The 23,387-nt window shown below is 38.6% G+C and overlaps 1 protein-coding gene across 1 annotated transcript in view; it reads right to left on the reverse strand.

Moving 5' to 3' along the window:
• Positions 1-327: 327 nt before the first annotated feature.
• MYO3A (myosin IIIA) overlaps positions 328-23,387 on the reverse strand; it is a 74,427-nt gene continuing 51,367 nt past the window's right edge. Inside the window, 8 exon segments of the mRNA XM_009700898.1 lie at positions 328-442; positions 2,250-2,390; positions 4,251-4,291; positions 6,830-6,939; positions 16,892-17,030; positions 17,725-17,774; positions 17,807-18,702; positions 19,791-19,914. Of these exon segments, the coding sequence (XP_009699200.1) occupies positions 328-442; positions 2,250-2,390; positions 4,251-4,291; positions 6,830-6,939; positions 16,892-17,030; positions 17,725-17,774; positions 17,807-18,702; positions 19,791-19,914 (1,616 nt within the window).

The raw sequence follows: 23,387 nt of genomic DNA on the forward strand, positions 1-23,387 counted from the left end.
TCAAATGCTAAAAAGAAAGAAATATGCATTGAGGAAAATAAACTAGATTTAAGCTGCTTAATGTCTAATAATTTTAAGATGTAGCAGTGGTGTCCAAAAGAAAGCTAATTTTTATATTATTTTTTTTTAAAGTATATGGTATGTGACTGTGTCCCTTTGCAACGGTGTTGGGCTGTAAACCACAGTGATTCATATTCACATGAACACACACGTTGTAAACTTGAAACATTGGAGATTTAAAAAAAAACAAACAGAAGCACATGGTATAAAATGATAAAAAAGATTATGCTAATAAAAGCCAAATGGCAGCAGGAACAGCAGCAGCAGCTAGAACTGCTGGATAAGGCGCCGGCGCTGTGAGGTCTTCCGCAGCAGTCGTCTGTAGTCATAGGGATTATCTTCGGTTTTACTCTCTTCCAGGGGGCTTTCTGCAACCCTCGACCTAGGGATTAAGCGCAGAAGTGTTTTAGAAATTAAAGTCAAAACATTTACCTTGGCAAACACTCCTAATCGACAGCTTAACCTCCACCCTCGGGGGGAAAAAAATAAAAGGAGAAAGAAAAAAAATCAAATGACTTTGCTAGGCCTCTTCCTGTGCTGCATAAAGCAGGCACCTTGGAACAAACACATTATATACTAAAAGCAGATGAACACAGAAGAACAACATGTTCTTCTACGAAGGGGACATCATGAAAGGACATAAACCCGTTGAGAACATGGGGGCGCTTTGCAGTAGCATTTGCCTGATCATTACTGAATCAGATTTTCAGTTGGCGTAAATTTGTTTGCTCTGTTTTTAACCTCCCTGTGGAGTTCACTGTAAGTGTCCATCTCATTTTATTTTATTTTATTTTTCAGATGGCAAGATGCGTTTTGGAAGCCACCTCTGACAGGCTGGAATGGTGACCTGGCACCAGGTATTGCCATGGCACAAGATTAACTGGGTTATTTAAAAAGTATATGACTATGAAATAATTACAAAAATTTGCAGTGTTGTGTATTGAAGGTGTACCCCACCACTGGTCCCACACTCAGTGCTTCACTTCTGTAGACTGAAATGACTGTATAGTCTTTAGATCCATCTGACCCCATTCGAGAGGTACTGAAGTGCAGAAATGTTCATTAATTGCATTCATCTGCCCTCAAGAGGTTAGCAGTGTAAATCTAAAAGTTACACAGTTTTTTTCCACTAAGGCTAATCAGGATGCAATCAGAGCAGCACACAGTAAAAGGTAAGAAATTCCTTTTAGTGAGCTCAGTGGCAAAATTCTCATTCATCTAAACCAGACCTGAGAGTGACAGATTTGGTGTATTTCGCCATCCTAGAAATGCAACATTTTCCAAGGGATGTAAACTATATGGTAATTCCCTGATATTATTATTTTTAATTCCATGCCTTTGCAACACCTTCCTAAAACTAATTTAGATCCTACTTGAAAAAAATGCCAAAAATAAAATATGTAAGAGGCACAAAACGTTCTACAAACATTTTCTCTATTGCTGTGGATACATTTTCAAATTCAGCGATCATCCCAGGCTTAGTGTTTCCCTTAAGCCTTTGACCTAGGTATTTTCCAAGTTTGTCTTACAGGTATGAAGACCCAAGAAGATACAAATATATCAAGACACACAACTATGTGTTTGCACACACAATGTGTGTGGGTGCATTGGCAAGAGTGAGAGTATGAATTTCCTTAGCCCAGCAGAGGTCAGCCTCTATGAAGTCTGTGTGGGAAGAGAGGAGGTTGAGCAAACCCTCCCTTTAGGGTTTTTCTTCTGGCTGTCCACCTTGGTGGGGTCCACCACAGCCTATAAACACATATGCTGCTACAGGACAGCAGGAAAAGGAGGCCATCGAGCTGGTGCCTTGTCTGCAGAAAGCAGGCAGAAAGTTCGGCGTACATCCACCCTAACTGGTTCAGGAATACATTTTTTAGGTTCTGCTTTAGTTTAATTTGCTTTTTAGATTGGAGATTTACAGCAGGATGTCTGTCCATCTCATCTGGCACTTGGGAAGCCAAAAACTAGCAGGTAGGCTGAACGCCAATCATGCTAGCATTTGTCCCTGCTGCATAAAGATGGGAAATATTCAGCTATACATTTTACAAGTTAATTTGGCAAGATTCCATGAATAAAAAATAGATTTATGTCTAATTTGAAAGTGTATCTTTCTTTTTATGAACCTTTGGAATATCTCAACGAGGATATACAACATTTATTTTTTCATATTATTATTTTGTATGAATTACCGCTCAGTAGCTCTTAAAATTGAAGTCCTGCGCTCCACTGGGTGTCTCTTCTTTCTTGTGGTAGAACTGCTGTCCTTTGAGGTGGAATCAGTAGATGAAATTTCTTGGTAGTAGATATCTAAATCTAGCACTTTGCTCAGACTGTCAATAAATAAGTACACTAAGTTAACAGTTTCACTTTTCAATATTATATTCAACATTCAAAAATAAGGCAACCGAATATCATTCTTAGTTGTGTTTATCTGTTAAGGATTTAAGGAAAAATATATATAAGCACAAGAAATCAGTCTCTGAAATGTGACTGCTCTATGATCTAGATATTGAGAATTTTGAAATGCTAAATACTTTTATATGTTCATAAAGCAGACATATATGACTGAAATTGTTTGGGTTTGTCATTATACTCAACGGAGAGGCATTTTTATGGTATAATTCATCTGACCTATTTTAGATACCTCTTTTGAGGAAGAGATGAATAGTTTTCCTAAAGATTACTGTTTTTTTCTCTGAGTACAAGAAGAGAGTCTAAAGCAACTAGTTCAGATATCAGTGTCAATAATGCAGATGTCTCTTATGTTGTTAGATGAAAAAGAAAAAAGATGTACAGAAAAAAACAATCCCAACATCCAGTTTAGAATGGCTAGGGAAAAAATAATATCCTAAAAGCAACCTGGAAAAAGAAGTTCAGATTTCAATTCTCACATTGATAGAAACCAGAAATAACTCACTGATTTCAGTTGCTATGTTCTACTAATATAGAGTCAGCACGTGAAAAAAGATGCAGTCATGGAACTGGTTAACTAGATTTGTGAACTAGATGAGTGAAACCTAACTGAGGCCAAATGAGAGAAAACACTAGATTTGGATTTTTTTTTTTTTGGTGAAACAGGAGATGACAATGGTCATCATCGAGACATGGTTTAGTGGGTTTAGTGGGCATGGTGGCGTTGGGTAGAAGGTTGGACTTGATGATCTTTGAGGTCTCTTCCAACCATAACAATTCTATGATTTTATGAATCTATAATAGCTGTGAAATTTTTTCAGGATCCAAATGACATCAGAAAAAGAGCTATAACAGACTAGACATGGGGGACATGAACATTAAGTGAATCCTTTAAGCAGTTGCATAATCAGGTGCAATTTAAACTGTGGTTGAATGAAGCTAGATGCTGTGAGCACATATTATGTGCATGTAAATGTCATGTAACTTCCTCTAAGATATGTATTTTAGATACGGAGTTTGTATTCTGCAACCTCAGCCAAGGACCATGCTAAGAGCCCATTCATCTCTACCAGGCTACCATAGCATGCATGCTGTGGTACCATAGCAATGTCACTGGGGAGCAGCAAAAAAGCTGAAGTATAGAATCACAAATGAAATAAAGCTATGATGTATGTCCAGAGCTGTGGACCAGGTCTACAGCACACGTATGGATCTAAGATACAGAAGGGCAGAATATATCTATTGCTTGCTTTATTTCTGCAGAGATCCATCAAAATAGGTTAGTTACACTGTGAAGAAGAGACTTCTGGTTGAAATTGCAAGGGCTACTCTTCTTTATCTGTTATTAGTAATTATTGTTTTAAATTTTTATGATCTATTTCCAAATAGTCATGTATTTTTAAGAGAGAATTTTAACTGTCTTTTTATTTTTGCTGACAAAAAAAGAACTGGTTGCTCATTTGCTTTGACTGGAATTTTAAGCACCTTCAATTATTTTCTGTGTCAGAACTATCTTTGATGTGGACCTTATCTTCAGTTATTATTATGCTTGTGTTGCCATGGTAAAGAGCCATGCTGTAGTAAAACTGAACGACTGAATTCTATAATGGATTTCTGTCGTTGAAAATTGCATATTTTAACTTTGTATATGATGTCCTTCCTGTGAATCACCAAATTACTATGCTTTTTTTAATGCTTTATTCTCCTGGTTGAAGTACAGCTAAGAACTCTTTCTAGAGCACTAAAAAAGACAATAGTGAAATAATAAAAAAAATTACCTTTCTTTTCTTGGTTTCCGTTTTTCATCTTGTATTGATTTCTGAGAAAATACAAAGTAATTAAAAAATACTCAAAGGAAAGCTTATGCTAAGATACAATTCATCAATATGTTAGGTAGGAGAGCATCATATATTTTTTGTTAAAAGAAAATACAGAGAGTCTAATTTGCTAAGCAAGTGCCCCAGAAAAATCTCTTTTCAGAATCTTTGAGACCGAGAATGGGATTAGCATTGTTACTCCCAAATTTCAGTTGCCATACTGTGAAAAAAGCTAAAGTAATCACAATCAGAACAAAAAAGGAGATCTAAAACTTCATCTATAGTTGTTTTAACAAAGTTGACAACACTGTCTTGCTGAGGCAGATTTACTGTGATGCCATAGAATTTCCATGAATACTGGCAACGCAGTGGGAGAAGGCATAATCCTATTCTCATTAATGTCAATGCAGTCTTGTCACAGGTTTTAGCAGAATAAAACAGACAAAGGCCCCATTTAAAAAGCAGTATACCAGGTGGCAAAAGCACCTTTAGGATACAAGACATCTAGAAATGTAGAGGAGAGAAGATTCATAGGGAACGTGAATAATTTCTTATCTCTAATAGATTTCTGTCCCTACAGCCAAAACAATGCTATGTTGCAGCATCTAACACATCACACTTCAAAAGCAATATTTTTAAGTGCAGATGGTCTTAATTTTGGTCTTAATTGTGTTTCTTGCAAACGAGTGAAAACTTATTAGAATTAGTGACTGTAAAGTCACTGAGGATGAGGAATCCTGATGGACTTCAGTATGCAGGCAAACGGACAAGACATATAATTTCAAAATGATAGGCTGATTTAAAGAAATACACCCCAAAATAAATTTTTACTGTCTTGTATAAACAATGGGCTATTGTCAGGCTTCATTTATACCTGTGTACCCCTTTAGCTCATTTGATATGCAAGGAGGTGAGTGAGAATGGAAGGTGTCTAATTAATATCTGTAACATGATGTGAGAGAAATATCCTTTTTTGCAGAAGATAAAGAAAATTTTTCAAAAAATGCAGTCAAGTTGTGTGCCTTCACTTTCAGGTGATCTGGGCTTGATAACCATCTGCGAATACCTGCAAGTCACAGAGATTTTTAATAAGGCAGAAAATCCATGATAGCTGGGAAAGCTGACTACCCTCAGGTATCTCAAGTTAGACCTCAATGATTTACCTGAGGTCTATGAATTTAAGAACTAGTAGGTCTCCTTTCTAAGCTTCAGTGTATAGATATTTATGCCGAACCTTTCCCTTACCAGTGACCTTAATGTCAGGAAGACAGGCTTCTCTTTTTCACACCTTCTTCAAAAATACAAGTAATTGAAGGCAATATTGATTAATACTTTGAAAAACTGATGCTAAAAATTTGTTTAAAAATTCCCTGGCATTACTGCAGTTTTTGTTTGCACTGATGTGATGCCTGTTTTCTGATATGGAGCTGGTCATGTAATAAATTTGCTTTCAGAAAATACTATGTTCCTGACTGTATAGTCTTGACTTTGTAAATATGCATTTACTTCAGAATTACTCTTCTCCTCAGAAATTTCCTAATACAAAATTCAGTGTCATGCTTTTCATTTCAGTCCCTTTCTCTCACCAATCTTGCTTTCACAAAACAAATCTTATTCTTACATGTGAATTTATTTTTAAAAATATAATTTCTTTTCAGAATATCACTGTTCCAAAGCTGTGTTATTTCAAAGCCCTCATAATAAAACATAGCCATATTTGTCTTTTTTGGTATGCCAGACACAACTCTCCCTAAAGGCCCTGGTGACACCTTCTGTTGAAAGGAGAAGCAATTGTTGCGGTTAGTTTATTAGTTGGGCTCTCACCGGCTGGTAAAATAGGTCACTAAGATACAGGCACCTCGAGCAAATGAGTTTAATTGCTTTTTTGTTGGAACTGCTTTCTGAGCTGCTTTTACATTTTCCCTCTTTCTGCTTACTTTCTTGCCTTTTTTTCTGTCTTTAAGGGCACTGAAGTCGAGAGTGGAAAGCAGCACTTGGGATCTGAACTTGGACCAAGGGCTATATATAGAGACACTCAAATCCATTAGTCTCCTGAGCTGTTGGTATTTGCCAATTCCTTCATAATCACAATCTGACACATTTGTAAAGGAAGTTACAGTGTGCATACTAATACAGCCTATTTTAGTATTTGCTTTCTCTGCAAGATCAAGCACTAATTTAGATGCTCAAAATAGTTTTCCGAACAAACCTGTTTCTTTCCCATGACTTACACAGAAACTATGCAGACCAGGCACTTAATTTGGGTATTGAAAGTGCAAATGCTGCTTATGCATATAATGAATGTACATATGTTTTGGTACAAAAGTAAAAATTGGTCGGACCTAGGTCCCCAATCGGGGTAGCTCCAAACCTCAATTTCAAGTCTAGTTTGAAATGAGAAGTTTGTGGCCTGACTCCTTTGAGCAGGACACAGCTTTTAGGCTGCATTAGAAAGGAATATAGAGAATTGGGCAATTAGAAAGAAAGTTAAGGTGGGAATTCTTTGGCAATTTTAGCCCACAAAAGCTTGCTAAACTTACATGTATTAGAGTGTAGTAGGTGGAGTCTTCTGGATTATTTAATGTCTTGGGTTTCCGTGGCCTCCTTGGGGGTCTCTGCATTGGGCGAGAGTCTTCTACTTTGGCCGCAACTGTAAAATAGAAGATAGCAATGCTTATTTCTTTACAAACGAGAGGCTTTTACACAAACAGGAGAGAATTTCACCAAAGAGAGCAAAAAAATCCACATAGCCACTTTTGCTGCTTGCAGTAACTCAAGAAAGCAACTGTTTTGGGCATTTCCATCACCAGACTGGAAAGGAGAGTGGGTTTATCCATTTGAGTCCTGACTACCCACAGGGACACATGCCACGTAACAAATGTCAGGCTGGAACAGCCCAGCAGTCTGCCTGGCACTGGCTTCTCCTTCTGAAAGGGGTTGATGCTCCACATTCAGAAAAGGGCTTTGAAGGGTAATGGCTACTGGAAGGCTACCATCTCATAACAGGGACCTGGGCAGCAGGGATGGTATTTTTTTCAGGCTCAAGTCCATCATTAAGGTGCCAAATGAGGGAACTAGCATTAGACCTCCAATTCGGAGGTTGGTCGTCGACATTCTTATGGTGTAGATTTGCCTCAAAGTCTCCTGTTGAGGCTGTTCGTTTCAAGTCAAATCATGTACCACGGGGCAACACAGCGTGACCATGTCCATCGCATGGATGTGTAATCTAGGTTAGTGTACTCAACTTCTGGTCTCTATTTCTACAAAAACTTTCTGCAAACATGCAAAAAAATGCTTTCATTCTAATGGAAACAAATTCAAGATTTTAACACAAAATGGAACTGCTGTCCTCTGGCAGTCTCCAAGCTCAGAGTTAGACACTGACTTGTGGATTACATTGGCTGCCACATGGGGAACTAGAAAAATATCTTGGATATTTGCTTGTTAAAAATCTGTATGCAATTCTGACAGTACTAAGATAGAGAGCTGGTAAGAGTTCAAAGGCTGTTTGTCACAGAGCCAACACAGAGTGCAGGGTTCCTAATGCCTTATTCTTGGAGACCACAGAACTGACTTGGGGGGCTGAGGGACCACCAGAGTACAGCATGGTGGGCATGATCACCTTACATTTGGCTTCAGCTATAGGAAAAGTTAATAGAGGGCTACAGCAATTCTTTCATGATGAGGGAGGAGGGGGTTGCACAGCTGCAGAACACCGGCCATAGAGATGGGTCATAGGGACACATGTAGGGTGATGAATGAAGTCACAGCACAAGGTTTAGTCATGGTGAACTATGCGTCCAGGTATATTGCATTATCCAATGAGGTTTTATATTGTCCTTGTCCCATCACAGAAGTATTCAGAGGACAGTCCATGAGAAAAAACATCTCCTTACTCATAAATTAATATAGTGTGAGGGTGGAATGAGGATCTAGCTCCCAATAAATTGCTGAAGTGTGTTCTGCTGATCTAATCATCATTCACATGAAGCAACTTTAACTGTATGACCCAGATGTGCTAACTACATGTGACTGAACCTTAGAAGGAAGAATGTATTTTGTTCTCTAATGACCATCAGAAACTCTTTTATATGGTAAAAATAAAAACTCTCCCATGTACACCAGACATCTTTTTGATTAAGGAGGTAGCACAATCATTTAAAATGAGAAATGATCAGTAATACATCGGTGTTGAGTCCTGCAAAATTAGCTGTGTAAGTTTTTTGTTATGTGTGATAAATAAAGGCTTGTAAAGGTCATGGATATACAGAGGAGCCAGAATGAATAATCTTAATTTAAATTGTAGTTGGATAATGATTACATTTATTGTTTTAGTTTCTTATCTGAAATGCAGACTGCTTCTCATGTAATGAATGAACAAATATCTTTTAACATTTTGCACTTAAGACAACAATGGTGTTTTTCTAAGCCAGGGTACAGATAATTCATGTTAAACAATGAAATTTAGATGCAATAAATTCATTTCAGTAACCAGTATTAAATATAAATTACATTCTTTGATTTGAATAGGTGTAGCAGGCCTGACTGTGCCCTTATGTGGGCTGTTGTTACCTTGCTGCGTTTCAAATGGGCCACCTGGAGTCATCTGAATTTTCATTTGTGAGAGAGCAGAGGCATATCTTCCCTATTTTATTTTTAAACACAACAGGAGCCTAAACTAGAAACAATGGCTTAAAAAAAAACCCTTAAAATTCAGTGTAGTTGAATAGCAACACCTTATCTCTTGTCTATAGCACATTTTCAAAATTTGTGTCAAAGATCATGACTGCATGAAAATCTGGAAAAAGAAAATGAAGCCAAACTGGGGGCTTTAGGAAAATCCCAAGGAAAAGGCTCTCATAATACCTAAAGATTTTTTATTGTCCCCTAAGAATTCATCACTATGTATGCTGTTACGTTATTTAATTCATCATTGTCAAACACATAAAGTATTATCGTATTCTAGATTACAATTATTCCAACTGAATTACTTGTATACTTCTTGCATATGTGCTCTGCAAAGAAGCCTCCTCTTACATTCAAAAAACATAATTTTGACAATGATAAGGTTTTCAGTAAAAACGATCTTTTAATCTCAGCTCATGTGTTGTACATATGTATGAGCTATGCAAAAGAATTGAGGGGACAGAAATACCATGTTGGGGCAGGCAGCCTTTTAAGCTGGCAGCTCCATTGTTCCTTTTAAAAATTACATATAGGGCTGAAAATGCAATTCTGAGTTTTGTCTCCAAATTACACTGTGATTAAAAACTAGTTTGATGGGTTTAGCTTGCTTTGTTTCACCAGAAAGTGAACCTGTGATTTCCTTCTGCATTGCTACTGAAATACAGCTGATGTGGTAGTTGCTTGTATTGGATAACTCATGGCACAAAGTAAAATTTGCTTTTTTATTAGTTGCTGGTAATTCCAGAAATCATTTACTTAGTAGAAGTAGAGGTGGAAGGCAAATTAAATACTCAAGCCTGATAAATGGTGAGTTTGATGCGCTTGTTTTCCAGATGGCCTATACCTTTCTGCAGTAGGCAATGAAGCAGAAAGGAGGAGTAAAATAATTCACTTATTAATAGGCCAATTACGTTGCTTCTAGTGTCCATTACAAAGAAAAGGTTTTTACTGAAGCCCTGTCTCTCCATAGTAAAATATCATATAGCCTATTTTCCCTTAAGACTTCAAGTATCTCTAGCAAGATCTGGTGGTGTGCTTTATAGGTAAAAGGAAAACTGATGCTTTCTATCTAACAAACATGTAAATAGATATGTTACAACATTGATATGAAAACCATTCACAACAATGGCTGTCAAAGCACTTTGGAAATGTCAGGTTGGCGCTATCATCTCTATCCTACCAGCAGAGCAAATGAGATGCACAAAGCAAGACACACAAAGACTTGCTTAAGGTTATGTCCCAGTTAGTCATTAACAAACACAGCTACGGAGCTGGACTGAAGGACTGTGCTGAAACTCCCCTTTCTGCAGCCAGCCTATCCCTTGCAGTTATATCTACCTGAAAGGTACTGCCAGTGCTGCAACACATGCCCTAGAAGCAATGCGTAGGAGAAACGGGAAACAAAAACATTTGATGCTACACAGATATTCCTTTTTAAAGGTTTTACCAAGAGGAAGACAGGTCTAATGAGTTGAAAGGAAGGATTCCGTCAAAAACAAGAGGTTTTGCTGTCGTGACCTGGATGCTTTACTTTTGAACCTCAACAGCAAATGTAAGCCATGCTGTCACCCATGCCCAGGAAGTTAAATCTCTCTCCTGCCCAAACCTGAAGCAGACTGTCAAAACATACATTTGATCAAGTGATGATGGAAAGTGTAATAAAAGTTAAGGTCATTCTCCATGAGAATGAATGAATTACAGAGAAGGGTCAGTGAAGGCATGTGAACAGTGTGGCTGCCAGGTAACATTAAAGAAGGTTTAGGAAATCTAAGTAAAATTCCTTATTCCTATCAGTATCTCAGCTAGCTCGTTTAACACTACCCCAAAGGTTCCTACCTAAGTTGCACACACAGTCTTCGACTCTATGGTGTTCAGTTACAAGGTATTACTACCTTCATACTCAGGCCTCACTGAAAGCTCCAAATACAGTGAAAAAATAAGAAAAGGCACAATGAAATTTAGGACCAACTCATTTAACGTATGTGTATCCTGAATACCACCACGAACTACGGAAACTGTGGAGAGCTGCATGTGCTTGAAACATTCAAGTATGAGCAAGAAATGCTTGAATAAAGATGAGTCAGTATCAACAGCCCTTTAGGTTGAACTGTGTTTGCACATTCTGGTATACAACGATAAGCTTGGAAGACAACAATCTCGAGGAACCAACATCCATGGATGCTAATGTAAATTAACGTATGACTTACAACAGATCTTATACTGAAGACTGGAGAAATAGTGTGATTATAGGTGTGATAAGCATCTAAGTGATGAAAGGTCTCTATTTATTAGGCCACCTGGAGAAACAGATAAACCCGTCTTCAGGTCATTTAAGTGAAATGTTACATGTTTGATTCAGCGCTGTTCCACATCTCACTTGGAAAGAAGTACAAAGCCAGGCTCAGAATAAAGTAGGAAGAAAAACAAGAGTAAGAGCAGTAATTGTATGGGTTTTGCAGAGGGGCTTGGATGTAACCAGAAAAATGCAGACATAGTAACTGGAATTCCAGGATTTGAGAATTTAACAGGTATTACTGCTTACAACATTTATGTGCATACCTTTTTACTGTCCTAACTGTACACAGTGTGAAGATGTAATTACTCAAGTTTGGGATTTGTACATAGAAAAGCACTGCTCTCTAACATTGCCATTAGTAATTTTCAGGTATCGTTTATTCATGGGATGTTTACCACAGACAGATTTGGAAATTATGTTTGATGGGTGCAAATTCTTAGCAATCTGGAAAAAACAGAGGGATTATTCTGGAACAGACCTAGAACTAGGAACTGCAAGAGATCGAGAACTTTCTGATTGCATACAGCGGGAGTTGAGAGTGTTTGATCTCTCATGCCTAAGTCCTGTCAGCCCCATGGAGGGACGCAGTTTCAGTCTCTGGCTGACACTAATATTCTCATTTCTGAGAGTCTGGTGACCTGGGATTATTGCTATTTAAGAGAGGATGTTTAAGGAAAATGACTGTACTCCCATTCTGTGACCTCCCAAATCTTATGCTCTGCCATGGATCTGACCAGCTCCCAACACAGGTCTTGTACGTCCTGGCTGCATGGTGTCCAAAGGGCCACTCCAGTAGCTGAGAACAACCAGACAGCAGAAGTGCTTGACTACCCTGCTTTTCTCCAGTCCCACGCCTCAGTGCTCCCTGGCTGGCCACTCACTTGCAAAGAAGAAAGACTGGCCAGTGAGTACTGCTCTGCTCACTCAGTGCTACACAGGCTCCCTTTTCCTTGCAAAGGCTGCCCATGAAAGCTCCCTAAATAGAGCTGCAGCAGCCTGCAGCAGGAGGAATCCTGGATGAAAACCCTGGCTGTCTCACTGCTTCGTGTAGCTGAAAAGGTCCTCAGCTGCACTGGAGTTTCCTGTACCGTGTGAATTTCATTCTAAATATAGAAAATTCTCTTAGTGAGATTTTGTACTTGAACTGTCATTTAATACTTGGAAGGATGGGCACCATTATTCATCTGGAGAAAAAAGAAAAGATTTGCTTCCATAATGATCAAATTCCCCTCATTTCAGGCTTTGACCTCAAAAATTTGACAGTGGCCATTTGTGCATCTATTCTGACACCACAGTAACCCATGGCTCTTTAGCTGTCCAAAGGTGCAGTCCTGGGATGCAGCCATTACGTTTAGCTGAAAGCATTTAGCAAGCAAATATAACCTACTCAGAAATTTGAGCCACAGAGAATATTGTTCCAGGAACCTTGTGCAGCTTGCTTTATGCATTTTTATAAATACAAATAAATTCACTTAGGAACAACTTAACCTTGTGGATTTAAGATTCATTTAGCCTTTTTGCTCATATGTTCTTTAAATTGCAGGATTTGCATTTTTATTAAAATAAACAGCTTTGAAAACCTGAACATTTGTCACAGTATGCCATCCAGCTGTCCCACAGCTCCTCCTGTTCTGTGGGTAGCAATGTAATAAAATATTTTATCAAAGGAGCCGGGAAGTTCTCAAAACTGAACAATGGCCACCTACCTACAGATGAAGGCAGACAAGTATTCCTATCTGGCACACAGCTATAAAATACAATTCATGTGTTATAGCTGTAAAACGACTTATAAAACTAGTGAAGCCGAGGAAGAAGTGTAAATAAATGTAAATGACCAAAGTAATTGCAAACAGGTAAATACGACATGATTTAAAGAACAGCTAAAGCTCAACAATCCTCACCTTCATAAGGGTAGGACAGCAAAGGTAGCCCTAGAGGGAAACCTGCAGTAAAAACATATCCTTTTGTAAAGGTGCATGTATAAATTGTACTGTAACACATAAAGTAGGCAAGAAGACAGGAAGGCTCCTCCCTGTTTAGTAGACAGTGGATCACTCACCACATCTACCTGCTTCACTTTAGCATGACAGTCTGCAGTATATTGCCTCAGGTCTTTGTTTTATGTAGTTCTCTTCCTGTATTGCATACAGGGAGAAAGTACGATATCCAGAATGCTGGTAACTCCTGTGTTGTAGACAGTACAACCTAAATGAACTGAACACAGGCATTTTTTTTACTTAAATATTCTCTATGTCTAGTTAGATCATGTTTGCTATGATAAACATCTACTTAAGACAATGCAGCTTTGTGATTGAACTCTGCAATGCTTAGGCTCCAACTGCCTCACAGGCAAGCTGGGGAATTACTGCAGTGTATTCTCTTACTTCAATATCCTGTGCATTGGTCATTCCTGTTGTGTGAATTATGTTCAAATGCAGAAGAAGAAAGTTCACATTCCACACCAAGAAAGGTCTTTCAGTGAAGTGGTCAGAAGTTAAATATACGGTCGTGGGGATGTGAGAAATCAAGGCTCAGGTCCCTGCTGCCATGGCTCCATACCCTAGGTGAGCAGCTGAGCCTGGATCCACTGTCAAACACACTGTTGCAGAGTGAAACTTCACATCATGGCGGGGAAGGATGGTAGAACACAGCACTTGACTAGAACCCAGCTGACCTTCCTTTGCGTTTTTTTAAAGTTCGATGTCTGGCAAAAGTTACCATCGTTACATCTATCATGAGTAGCCACACAAGTTGTATGAGGTACATGGGTCAACAACAGAACACAGCAAACACAAACTATGACTGCCCAGCTCAGACCAGCTAGGCAAGAAGGGCCAAGGAGCCAGACCTAGCTCAAAGTATAATACTGCGTCTTGTATCAAGGGAAAGTTGGCTACAGAAAGACTGGGAACAAGAGTTCTGTCAAGAACTGGAAGAGGACTGGTTTTGGGGTGGTTTGACTTACTGGAGCAGAGCATTCAGTAAGTGACTAGTTGGACAGCAGTAAATAGGCTGGAAGGGCTAGTTTGGTTTTGAGACAGAAGGGGCCAATTCATGTACTACAGTGTTTAAGGGGTAGGACAACTTTATCTGCCCTGTGCTTTAGTGGTACGTTTCTCTGTAGTAAATTCCATCATTGCTTCTTAGTCAAATAGCACCCACTATTTCATTTTAAATGCATTCAGCTTTGAAAAGAGTAACTCCTTCTGAGCTCTGTACTCACCTTGTCTACATGCTAACTTGCAGCAATTTGATCAAAACCAAAAGGATGTGTCCACCATATTTATTTTGAAAAAAAGATATTTTGCTAAAATCCTGCATGAGCCATCTTGAAATGAGCATGCCTTGACTACAAAGTATGTTTTAATCTATATGAATATCAGCATTCAGGACTCTCTTTTTGATGCTTCCTACTGTTTTAAAGTTATGATTGCTATTGCTGAAATTTTTTGTAAAAGGCAATTAGTCAAAATAGCAAACATTCGATTTTTGCACCCATAAGATAAAGAGAAAAAAAGGAGGGGGCTTGTAATTCATCAGAATTTTCTTAGAGATTTTGCCTGATGCACAAAAGAGCTAAGTGCTGTCATTTCACACATACAGACATTGGTCAGGAGAAAATCCTTCTTTTGTTAAGACCACACAACATTAGCTTGTAAAAAAATCTTATTTTCTTTTATTTATTAAAATGAGGACAAAGACCTGGTCTCCTGTGCAACTCAACTGTTTCAGTGTTGTCTTAAAAAGCATTTTGAGTTGGTTCAAAGAAATATATGACATTCTTCATGTCAGTGTTCAAAAGGATACAACGCAACACTTTCACACACTTTACCATTGGAAAAACACTGTATTATAACAACACAGAGGTTTAAAGCAGCGGGACATTTTCAGAGATAAAGGGAAGTGGCTGACTGGTCACCACTTTAAGCGGGGTTGCATGCACAGGTGACAAACCCTGGCATCCTTTTGCCTCCTGTAGAGCTACTTAAATTTATAGCAATGTGAAGGCTAGACTTTGCTCCATTTTGCACATGGCATGAACATACCGATACATTTTCACCTGGTTCACTTGTGTAAGTAATGCAATCTTTAACTGATAAAACAGGGATCTGTGTATTCCCTTTCCCTCTATCTACCTCTCTTTTCTAGCTTTTGTAGGAAAATGTGTAAGAACCAAGAGTTATTTTCCAAAGCACGCATTTTTATTTCCTCAGGTTTATCTTGTAAAAAATCAGCAATATTTAATACGGAACTCAGTAAAAATCCATTAATGATGACCACAAACATTGCTCTGTTTTCAATGAAAGATCATGGCACTTAGTTTTCCATTTCACATTTGTTTTCTCTTGCAGACTTTGGTCTTGGAAACAGGCTGAACTACATAGATTATCTACCAGGAGGCAGTTTACACATAGAGGTTAGCTTTTGTAAACACTAACCCTCATTTTAGCAGCTTGCCCATTTGAGAGGACTGCAAAGCAAGGGTGCAGTACTTTTAGGATCTTTTCAATGTAGTCATGGGAACAGAAAGAAGTTTCAGGATACATGACAAGCAAATCCACAGTGTTATAGTGAAAAGAGTACCATTAGCTCTGGGCAGCGAGGGACAGTCCTGCATCTCCTGTGCAGAGGCGAGCGGAGATCTTCCCCAGAGACAGTGCAGTGGCATGGGCTAGCACAAGTCCCAGTGCAGAAACACAGGCCCACCCAGTCATCTGCCACATTTGCCCTCATCTTCCTCCACATCTTCAGCCCAGGACACACGTTGAGGAAATCCCTGTTACATCTACTCCAACTGAAGAGGCTTGAGCAGCTCACTCAGGTCTTTGTGGACCTCTCTGTCGGGCACAGGTCTTAATGAACTGCATGCTCTGAATCCCATGCCTTCCACCTTTATTCTCCCAGTACTCCTCCACACTGCCACCTAACCTGCTCCAAGAGTCCTTGCATTTTGGGAACCCCCACTGCCCATGTTAACTGGAATATAAATAACTTTGGAGTGTATTTTCAGAGGTAATGTCCTCTTAAGTGAGTTAAATGGACGCCAATTATTAATATAACTTTAATTGTAATTTTAAGGATATACCCACCAACATGGCTAGGAGTCACAAGTTTTGATAGCCTCAGTTGCACTTCTGGAAAGCTAAAACTTTACTGAGCATATATGTGACAAACTTTGGTAAATTGTTTGACATAATACCTAAAAAATATTTTCTTTTTAAAACATAGACCCATATCTTACCAATAGCACACAAAGGTGAGCAACATATGAGTAAAAAAGAGCCAATGTGGAATTTTTACCAAATAAAAGTATTCCTAGAGATGCTATGTCTAGGTCTCACAATGATTCATTCACCAATCTTAAGCAGCACTAAAACAAAATACCAAGAAAAATGCTAAATATGTAAATCTCAACCAGGCTTGGATATTTCTCCAGAGACTATGTTCCAGACATGGACTGACATGTGGCTTAGTACAAAAATGTACAGCCTGAGTTATATGAGAAGCCAGAGCGAACTCAGCTACTAGTTCCCTGGCCTTTAAAAACATGACTAGGAGTCACTTCTTCACAGTCCTGTTTACAAATGAAAATTCTGCTAACAGTAAGGTTCAACATTACCTGACTGACAAACATGAGAAGAAAGTCGGCCATTAGTTTGCTTATCTTTGGACAGCATCACGGGTCTCAGCTGATGTGACAATATCATTTCATTCAATTTTTGCTGCAATGCTAAGTAGTCTTCAGATAATTTTGATATCTGAAAAATATAACACAGGATTTTACATTATTATATAAATAAGTATACATGTTCCCAGGTAATCAAAGGTAAAATAGTGGACTAGAGAATGAATTTAAAAGGTATTGCTCCGCCTGCTGCTGTGTAGATCCCTGCCACATTTACCTCCACATTCTCCTAAAGGAAGAATGGAAAAAAGAAGAAGAAGGGAAAAAAGACACCTAGGAAACTCCACACTGCAGCCCAGTCCTGCAGTTACTTCATATTGGTTCACACATGTGAGCAGATGGTGCCTTGCTGATGCAAAATAGCTTCTACAGCTGTAGGCGTACATCTCTGCACATGTGCGAGTCCCTGACATCGACACAGCAACTTTCAGTTTCATTTACAGAGACATTTCACAAATTTACTGAATTAAGGGCCTTGCCTGGTAAACACACATTTTAACAAACAAGGCAAAGCTTCTGCATTTAACCTAAACCAGGTTAAAACTAACATAATTTTTTGCCAGTGCTCTTTGTCTTTCCCTCCTTTCTGAAAAGGGTGTTTTCTCTTGCAGCCCAAAACATGCATGTTCATAGAACACTCATTACAAAATTTTAGTCTTAGTTTAGAGAGTAAAACCTTGGTGCCACTGAAGCCAGTAAAATAACTTTACCATTCTGTTATTGCTCAGAGTATTATGCTCAACATACGTAGCTTACAAGCTTCTTACCTGCCGCGAAAAGGCTGCCAAATCACAAGCAAAACTTTCCCTGAGTCTCCCTTCAGTGTCTTAGAGTCTTCAGGCTCCGTACCGGTGCTTTCCCTATCTTTTGTTGTTTCGGGATCATTATTTTGAATGTGTACTGCTTCTGTTGGCTCCTTTATAGTTTTCTCTTGACTTTTGCAAGGTAGTTTCCCTTCTTTTCTGAGTTGTCCCCTCCTTCTGTAACCCCGGTAACTGCTCTGAATAACCACTGCTGCCTTCTCTTTGTCTTCTGAACCTTGTTTTTCTGCCTCAACTTGCTTCCGTGAGCCTCTTAGTGACTCTTTTCTTACAATTCCTTTACAACCTGTAGGCATCACTGCTTCATGTTTCAGGTGGTTTCTTTCCACATCCCTGTCAGTCCTGGGCTGGACCACAGCAGGTTCTTGATTTTGCCCATCTGCACTGAGTGTGTCTTGATTATCTTGCTTTTCTTGGGGACCAGGTTCAGCCGTGATTTTGACAGAAGATTTGCTGGACAGCTCTTCCAAAGAGGCCTGTTCTTCACCTTCGCCAACATGTTCTACTGCAGGGTTCTGCTTCACAGAAGCTCCCTTTCCTTCAGTAGATGTTTTCTGTTGCTCCTGTACATTGCCTGTGTCACTGTACCCAGAGCACTCGCTGTCAGTAACAGCATCAGCTTTGTCTTGAGTCTCCTTGTATGCTGCTTCTTCCAGTGTATTGTTTTGAGCTGGCTGCAGTTGTGCTTCAAGGAATTCCACAGCAGATAATTCTTCCTCTGCTATTTTTTTGCACTGGTCCTTTATTTTTTTGCGGACTCTGTAGCCTCTGTAATGGCTCTGAACAATGACAGCTGCTTCTTCTGTTTTAGGAAGGGGACTCTTCACTCCAGCTGGACTTTCCTCATTATCTTGGAGTTCTTCATCCTTTTCATTTTTGCTAATGGATGCTGCATTTTCAGTTTGTTTCTTTCTAAATGATTCCCTGAATGGAATAGAGTTTTGGGCAAAAATTATAGCTGAAGGAGATGAAGGATTTACAACTACTTTTGGTGGTGTTTGTGTACTAAATGGCAATTTGTTACGTTGCAACATGGGAAAGATTTAGTGCATATAGCTGGAATTAAAGATAGTAAACCAATCTCTATCTTTCTGATGATCATTATTTCTTAAAGTGAAAAGGAACATCCCTGTTAAATTCTTCATGGAAAATTGCTAGGGAAACAATCTAGGCTGCATGAGGGCTCATAAAACAGTAAAGAATTAATTTAAATATTAACAAAAACATAAGGCAGAAACTTTTTAGCACCTCAAATATGTATAAACACACACAATTCTAAATGTATTCATGAAAGAAAACTGCCTGAAGTCACACTAGGAATGCAAAAAGAACAATCCTGGGCATAGGTCCAGGTCAAATTTAAAAGACCTATTCCCTAAACTGTCTTTGTTACTATCAATAAAACTTCAGTGCCAAATGAAACCTGCTATCCTGTTCCTTCCCTCTGAAAGATCCTGGACTCCTTCACAGCTGTTTTCCACCTCTCTGGACTAGTCTCCACCTACTTAAATGCTATCACTGAAAAAATGATGGTGATGAGCTAAGTGCTACTAGCTCCATTTCAGAGATTGGGACTACAATGACATTGCAAAGATATTTACAATGGGATTCACCTCACCTAACTTCTACCTGTTTGATCTGAGCAAGACATCTGGGTTCCCGCTGCTTATCTCAAACAGGGATTTAAGATGAGAACAGTTTCTTGCAGATGCCTATTTCTCGCTCTTGTCTGACCATTTTTTATGACTAGTTCCAAGAAGAGACTCATTTACAGATTACATTAACATTACAGATAAGCACAATATTGTTGATTTTTCCCCTAAATATGCCTTTATTCCAAGGGCTTAAAAATATGAGCAAATTAACCTCCACATAAATGTACATTACTTCTGCACACATAGCTAGAAAAATCCTAATGTGCTTCACTTTTAGCTTACATTGCTGTTCTTCAGCAGTGTAGTTACTGAAAAGGGATATATTTGAGTGACATAAGAGAGAGAAAATAACTCTACCTCTTCCTTTTGAAGATCTTCCTCTCCTTATATCCCTTGTAGTGAGACTGAATTGTTATTGCTGCTTTGTTTCTTGTCTCAGTTAGTTCTTTTCTCTTCTTCCTGAGTAAGTATCCTCTGGCAACTGATACAAATTGTAACACAAAACAACCATAGGCAACAAGCAATGGATGTCCCGCACATTTCAGAGAGTCAAATGATAACAGCATTAAACAAAAAACAATAAGGAAATATGGACCAGGGTGGTTATTATGATTACATTTCATCTGAAATTATTCTGTCCCACAAAACTTATTCTGAGATTTCAGAAAGCTGTACCCATTCTATGTGAGGATACCTCTTTCTTTGTATTTTATTGGACTAAAGAAAATACAGGAAGATGCAGAATGAAGCAGAAGCATAGTGCTATGGAAGTGCCTCTAGAAGACAGTGCTTTCAGCTTCATGTACCTGCTTTGCCTGATTTGGGCCACTGATTTGACTCAGTCTTTCACTTCCCTGATTATCAGGCTATGGAGATTACTAGGCTGTCTTCTGGCACAGGCTTGGAATTAGCTGAATATTCACTAGATCAGAGAAAAACTGAAAATTTTATAGCTTAGCAGTTACAGAAGACTTAGCTCATGCTCCTTTTGCAAAGACTCATTATTCAAAATGAAAAAGCTCAGCATGAAAGATGTGCTAAGCTCCACAGTAACCAGGTGCAAGGGTACTCGCTGCTTGTGCTTTGTGGGGGGCACAAATTCAAGTTTCTGGTCTGAACCAGGATGAATAAAGACTCAAACATGGGTCTTCCCTGAGACATGTAGGCGCTGATGAATCACTAGGAGCTTGATGCAGTTGCCAGCACATAGTTATGTAGTGCCATCTGAAGTGCTCCAGGATAGCCAAGGCGTCTACATGGAGCTGGCAGGAAGAACAAGACAGACAGGACTTTCTGGAGAGAGAAAGTTGGGTATACCACATGAAATAAAGCTGGAGGCCAGGCAAGATAACCTAGGGCATCTCAAATAACACTAGATACCAATATGGGGGCAAATGAGCTGAGCATTTGGTGGTTTTGAGTAAGATGAATCAAACTCTAGACTGTGCTGACTATAAGAGGAGTTTAGACACCTAGGTCACTTTTAGACATCTACACTGTAGTGTCTTTATCAGAAACTGAATTCCATTCAGAATGTTGCTTCAAAAATTCATAAACTTGCAAATAATTTCCTAATAGGGTGGCACAGTCTCCACAGTGCTGTCATTTGGACAAGTCTGCAATTTCAGGGATTCAGCACAAATCCGCTAATCACTGGCAAAATAAAAAGAACAGTGTTTTGTCAAAATATTTCTGTTGAACTCTAATTCCAAAGGCAGTACCGAGACTATGAGGACAGAGGATTCAGGTGATTTAAATACCCTGACGAGATGGTAAATATGGAAGCTCCTACTCCAACTCTGCTGAGAGTGTTTTGCATCACAGGGAAATGTCAAGCTCACTTTAAGAATGAGAAAAGAGCATAAGCAGTCTATTCTAACATATCATATAGCTTGGCGCTCATAATATAGACCAACTTGGGCTCCACTAGATGCAGTGGTTCAGTGTAAGAAGCACTGTATAAAAGGGACATAAATTAGATCTTGATAATTAGATATAGGGTAAGGGAACCCAAAAACTTTTTGGAAGTGGCACAATTGGTTTTCATACTGCAGTCTGACAGGGTGTTAGACAAGTGCAAATTGTAAAGCAGTTGGAATACTTCTAGAGTTTCTTGGACTTCTGAGCCAATCGTCATTCTATTTTCATAAAAAAGCAACTCAACAGGAGTTCTTTTTAAATAAATCAAGTTACATTGTCAATGCTAATGTAATGTAAGTCAATGCTAATATAAGCTAAGTCTGGTCTTTTGAGACTTATTCTGGTTCACCTTTGAAGTTTCCTGAGAATTTTGTTATGAGATAGTAGCCATCTAAGCTTTGTTTTCAAACTGGAAGAGGAGTTTTGTATTGCTTTAGAAATAAAAGGGGAGACAAAACCACAGCACTAAGTAAAAATGGATTTCCATTTTGTTCTGGCTTCTCATGCACAGAAAAAAAGTTGAAATGAAACTGCACACAGGAAAAAGAAGGTGGACAAGAAGAAACATTGGGGAGATCAATAAACAGAGCAAAGTGGTAAATTCATACTTATGCATTTGGTAAATATCCTAATATAATTGACAACTTTCAGATGTGTAATTATTTTTGGCACATCACAGGATTTTATTGTCGTTTTAGCTTGTTTTCTACACTGATGGAGTTTCACCAACTGCAGTGAAGTGCTCTTCAGTACACACTAATGTTGGCTCAGTGCAATTAAGAGATGCATCTGACAATGATTAAAACCAGCACTGGTGTTCATATATACTCATGAAGGCATATCTGAGGTAGTTTAGATAGCCTGGGTACCGACAGCACTAGCTTATATTTGGGGTTGCTACCTTTGCAATTACTGAAAGTACTGTGCAGATTTGTGCCAGCTGTTTTCAGACCTGTGCCTCTCTAGTTGTACTGCTGTTGATTTCAGAGCTGCCTAGACTATATCTGGCTTGGGGACATCTTTGCAGAGAAGGAGAGACAGAAATATAGGGAGGAAGAAGGGATGTCACATAGCATACATCTGGGCCCAAGGTGATTATTGCTGCAGAAGAGAAGGAATATTTTGCTAGGTTAGATTGAGTGATGGCAAAAAAGGAATCACAGACATAAGTGAAATTACAGGTTGTAGTCTTCTCAAACATAACTATTACTGATATGTAACAAAACCTATTCCTAATAGAACAGCATGCACACACACATTATATGAGGCACTGTCATATGAGGCAGCTGTAATACTTAGACATATCAGACTAGGAGTGAAAAAGCTTGGTATGGCATTTCCGCAGCCCACTTCACAGCTGTGGAAAGTACCTCTAAGCCACTTCGAGATACAGGTAATAGAATACATTGATCTGTTTCAACCCCTGTATATAGATACATAATGATAAATTATACCTCAGAATGTGTAAATGAGCATAGTCATTCAGTGTAGCTAGCTAACAGCAAAGAATCTAGATCAACATATTGTGTATTGATAGCACATTAAAAGCCATGAAAGCAAACAATTCTTACTTGCTTGAAGTCTAGTAATATATTTTTCCAATTTTTTATTACGTTTTGCATTTGTGTATTCTTTACGAGCGACAAAACCCCTGTAAGCTGAAAAGAGATGTCAAAAATTAAATAATCCATTAGGTACACAAAAGGCTGTAAGAAGAAAAAAAGTCTGGAAGGAATTACAGATCTCCATTAAAATATTCATAAATATTTTGCAGGCTTTATCTTTCAAAAAAAGGGCAAACAACCACAAGCAGTAAATCTACAAAAACCCTACATTTTCTGGTGAGTAAAGTTATTATGAATTAAAGGAATACAAACCACAAGAGAATCAGAATGTAAAACAAGATGATGTTTGAAATGTATTAAAAATTTCAGCTGATGTCTCCATCAACAGTGTAATTGGTCTTATTATCTAGGATGGTTAATACATTTTATTTTCATTATTATATTATATAATCTTGTTAGAGCATGCCAG

Source organism: Cariama cristata, unplaced genomic scaffold (genome assembly GCF_000690535.1).
Source record: "Cariama cristata isolate BGI_N322 unplaced genomic scaffold, ASM69053v1 scaffold21975, whole genome shotgun sequence".
In the NCBI taxonomy this organism is placed as follows: Eukaryota; Metazoa; Chordata; class Aves; order Cariamiformes; family Cariamidae; genus Cariama; species Cariama cristata.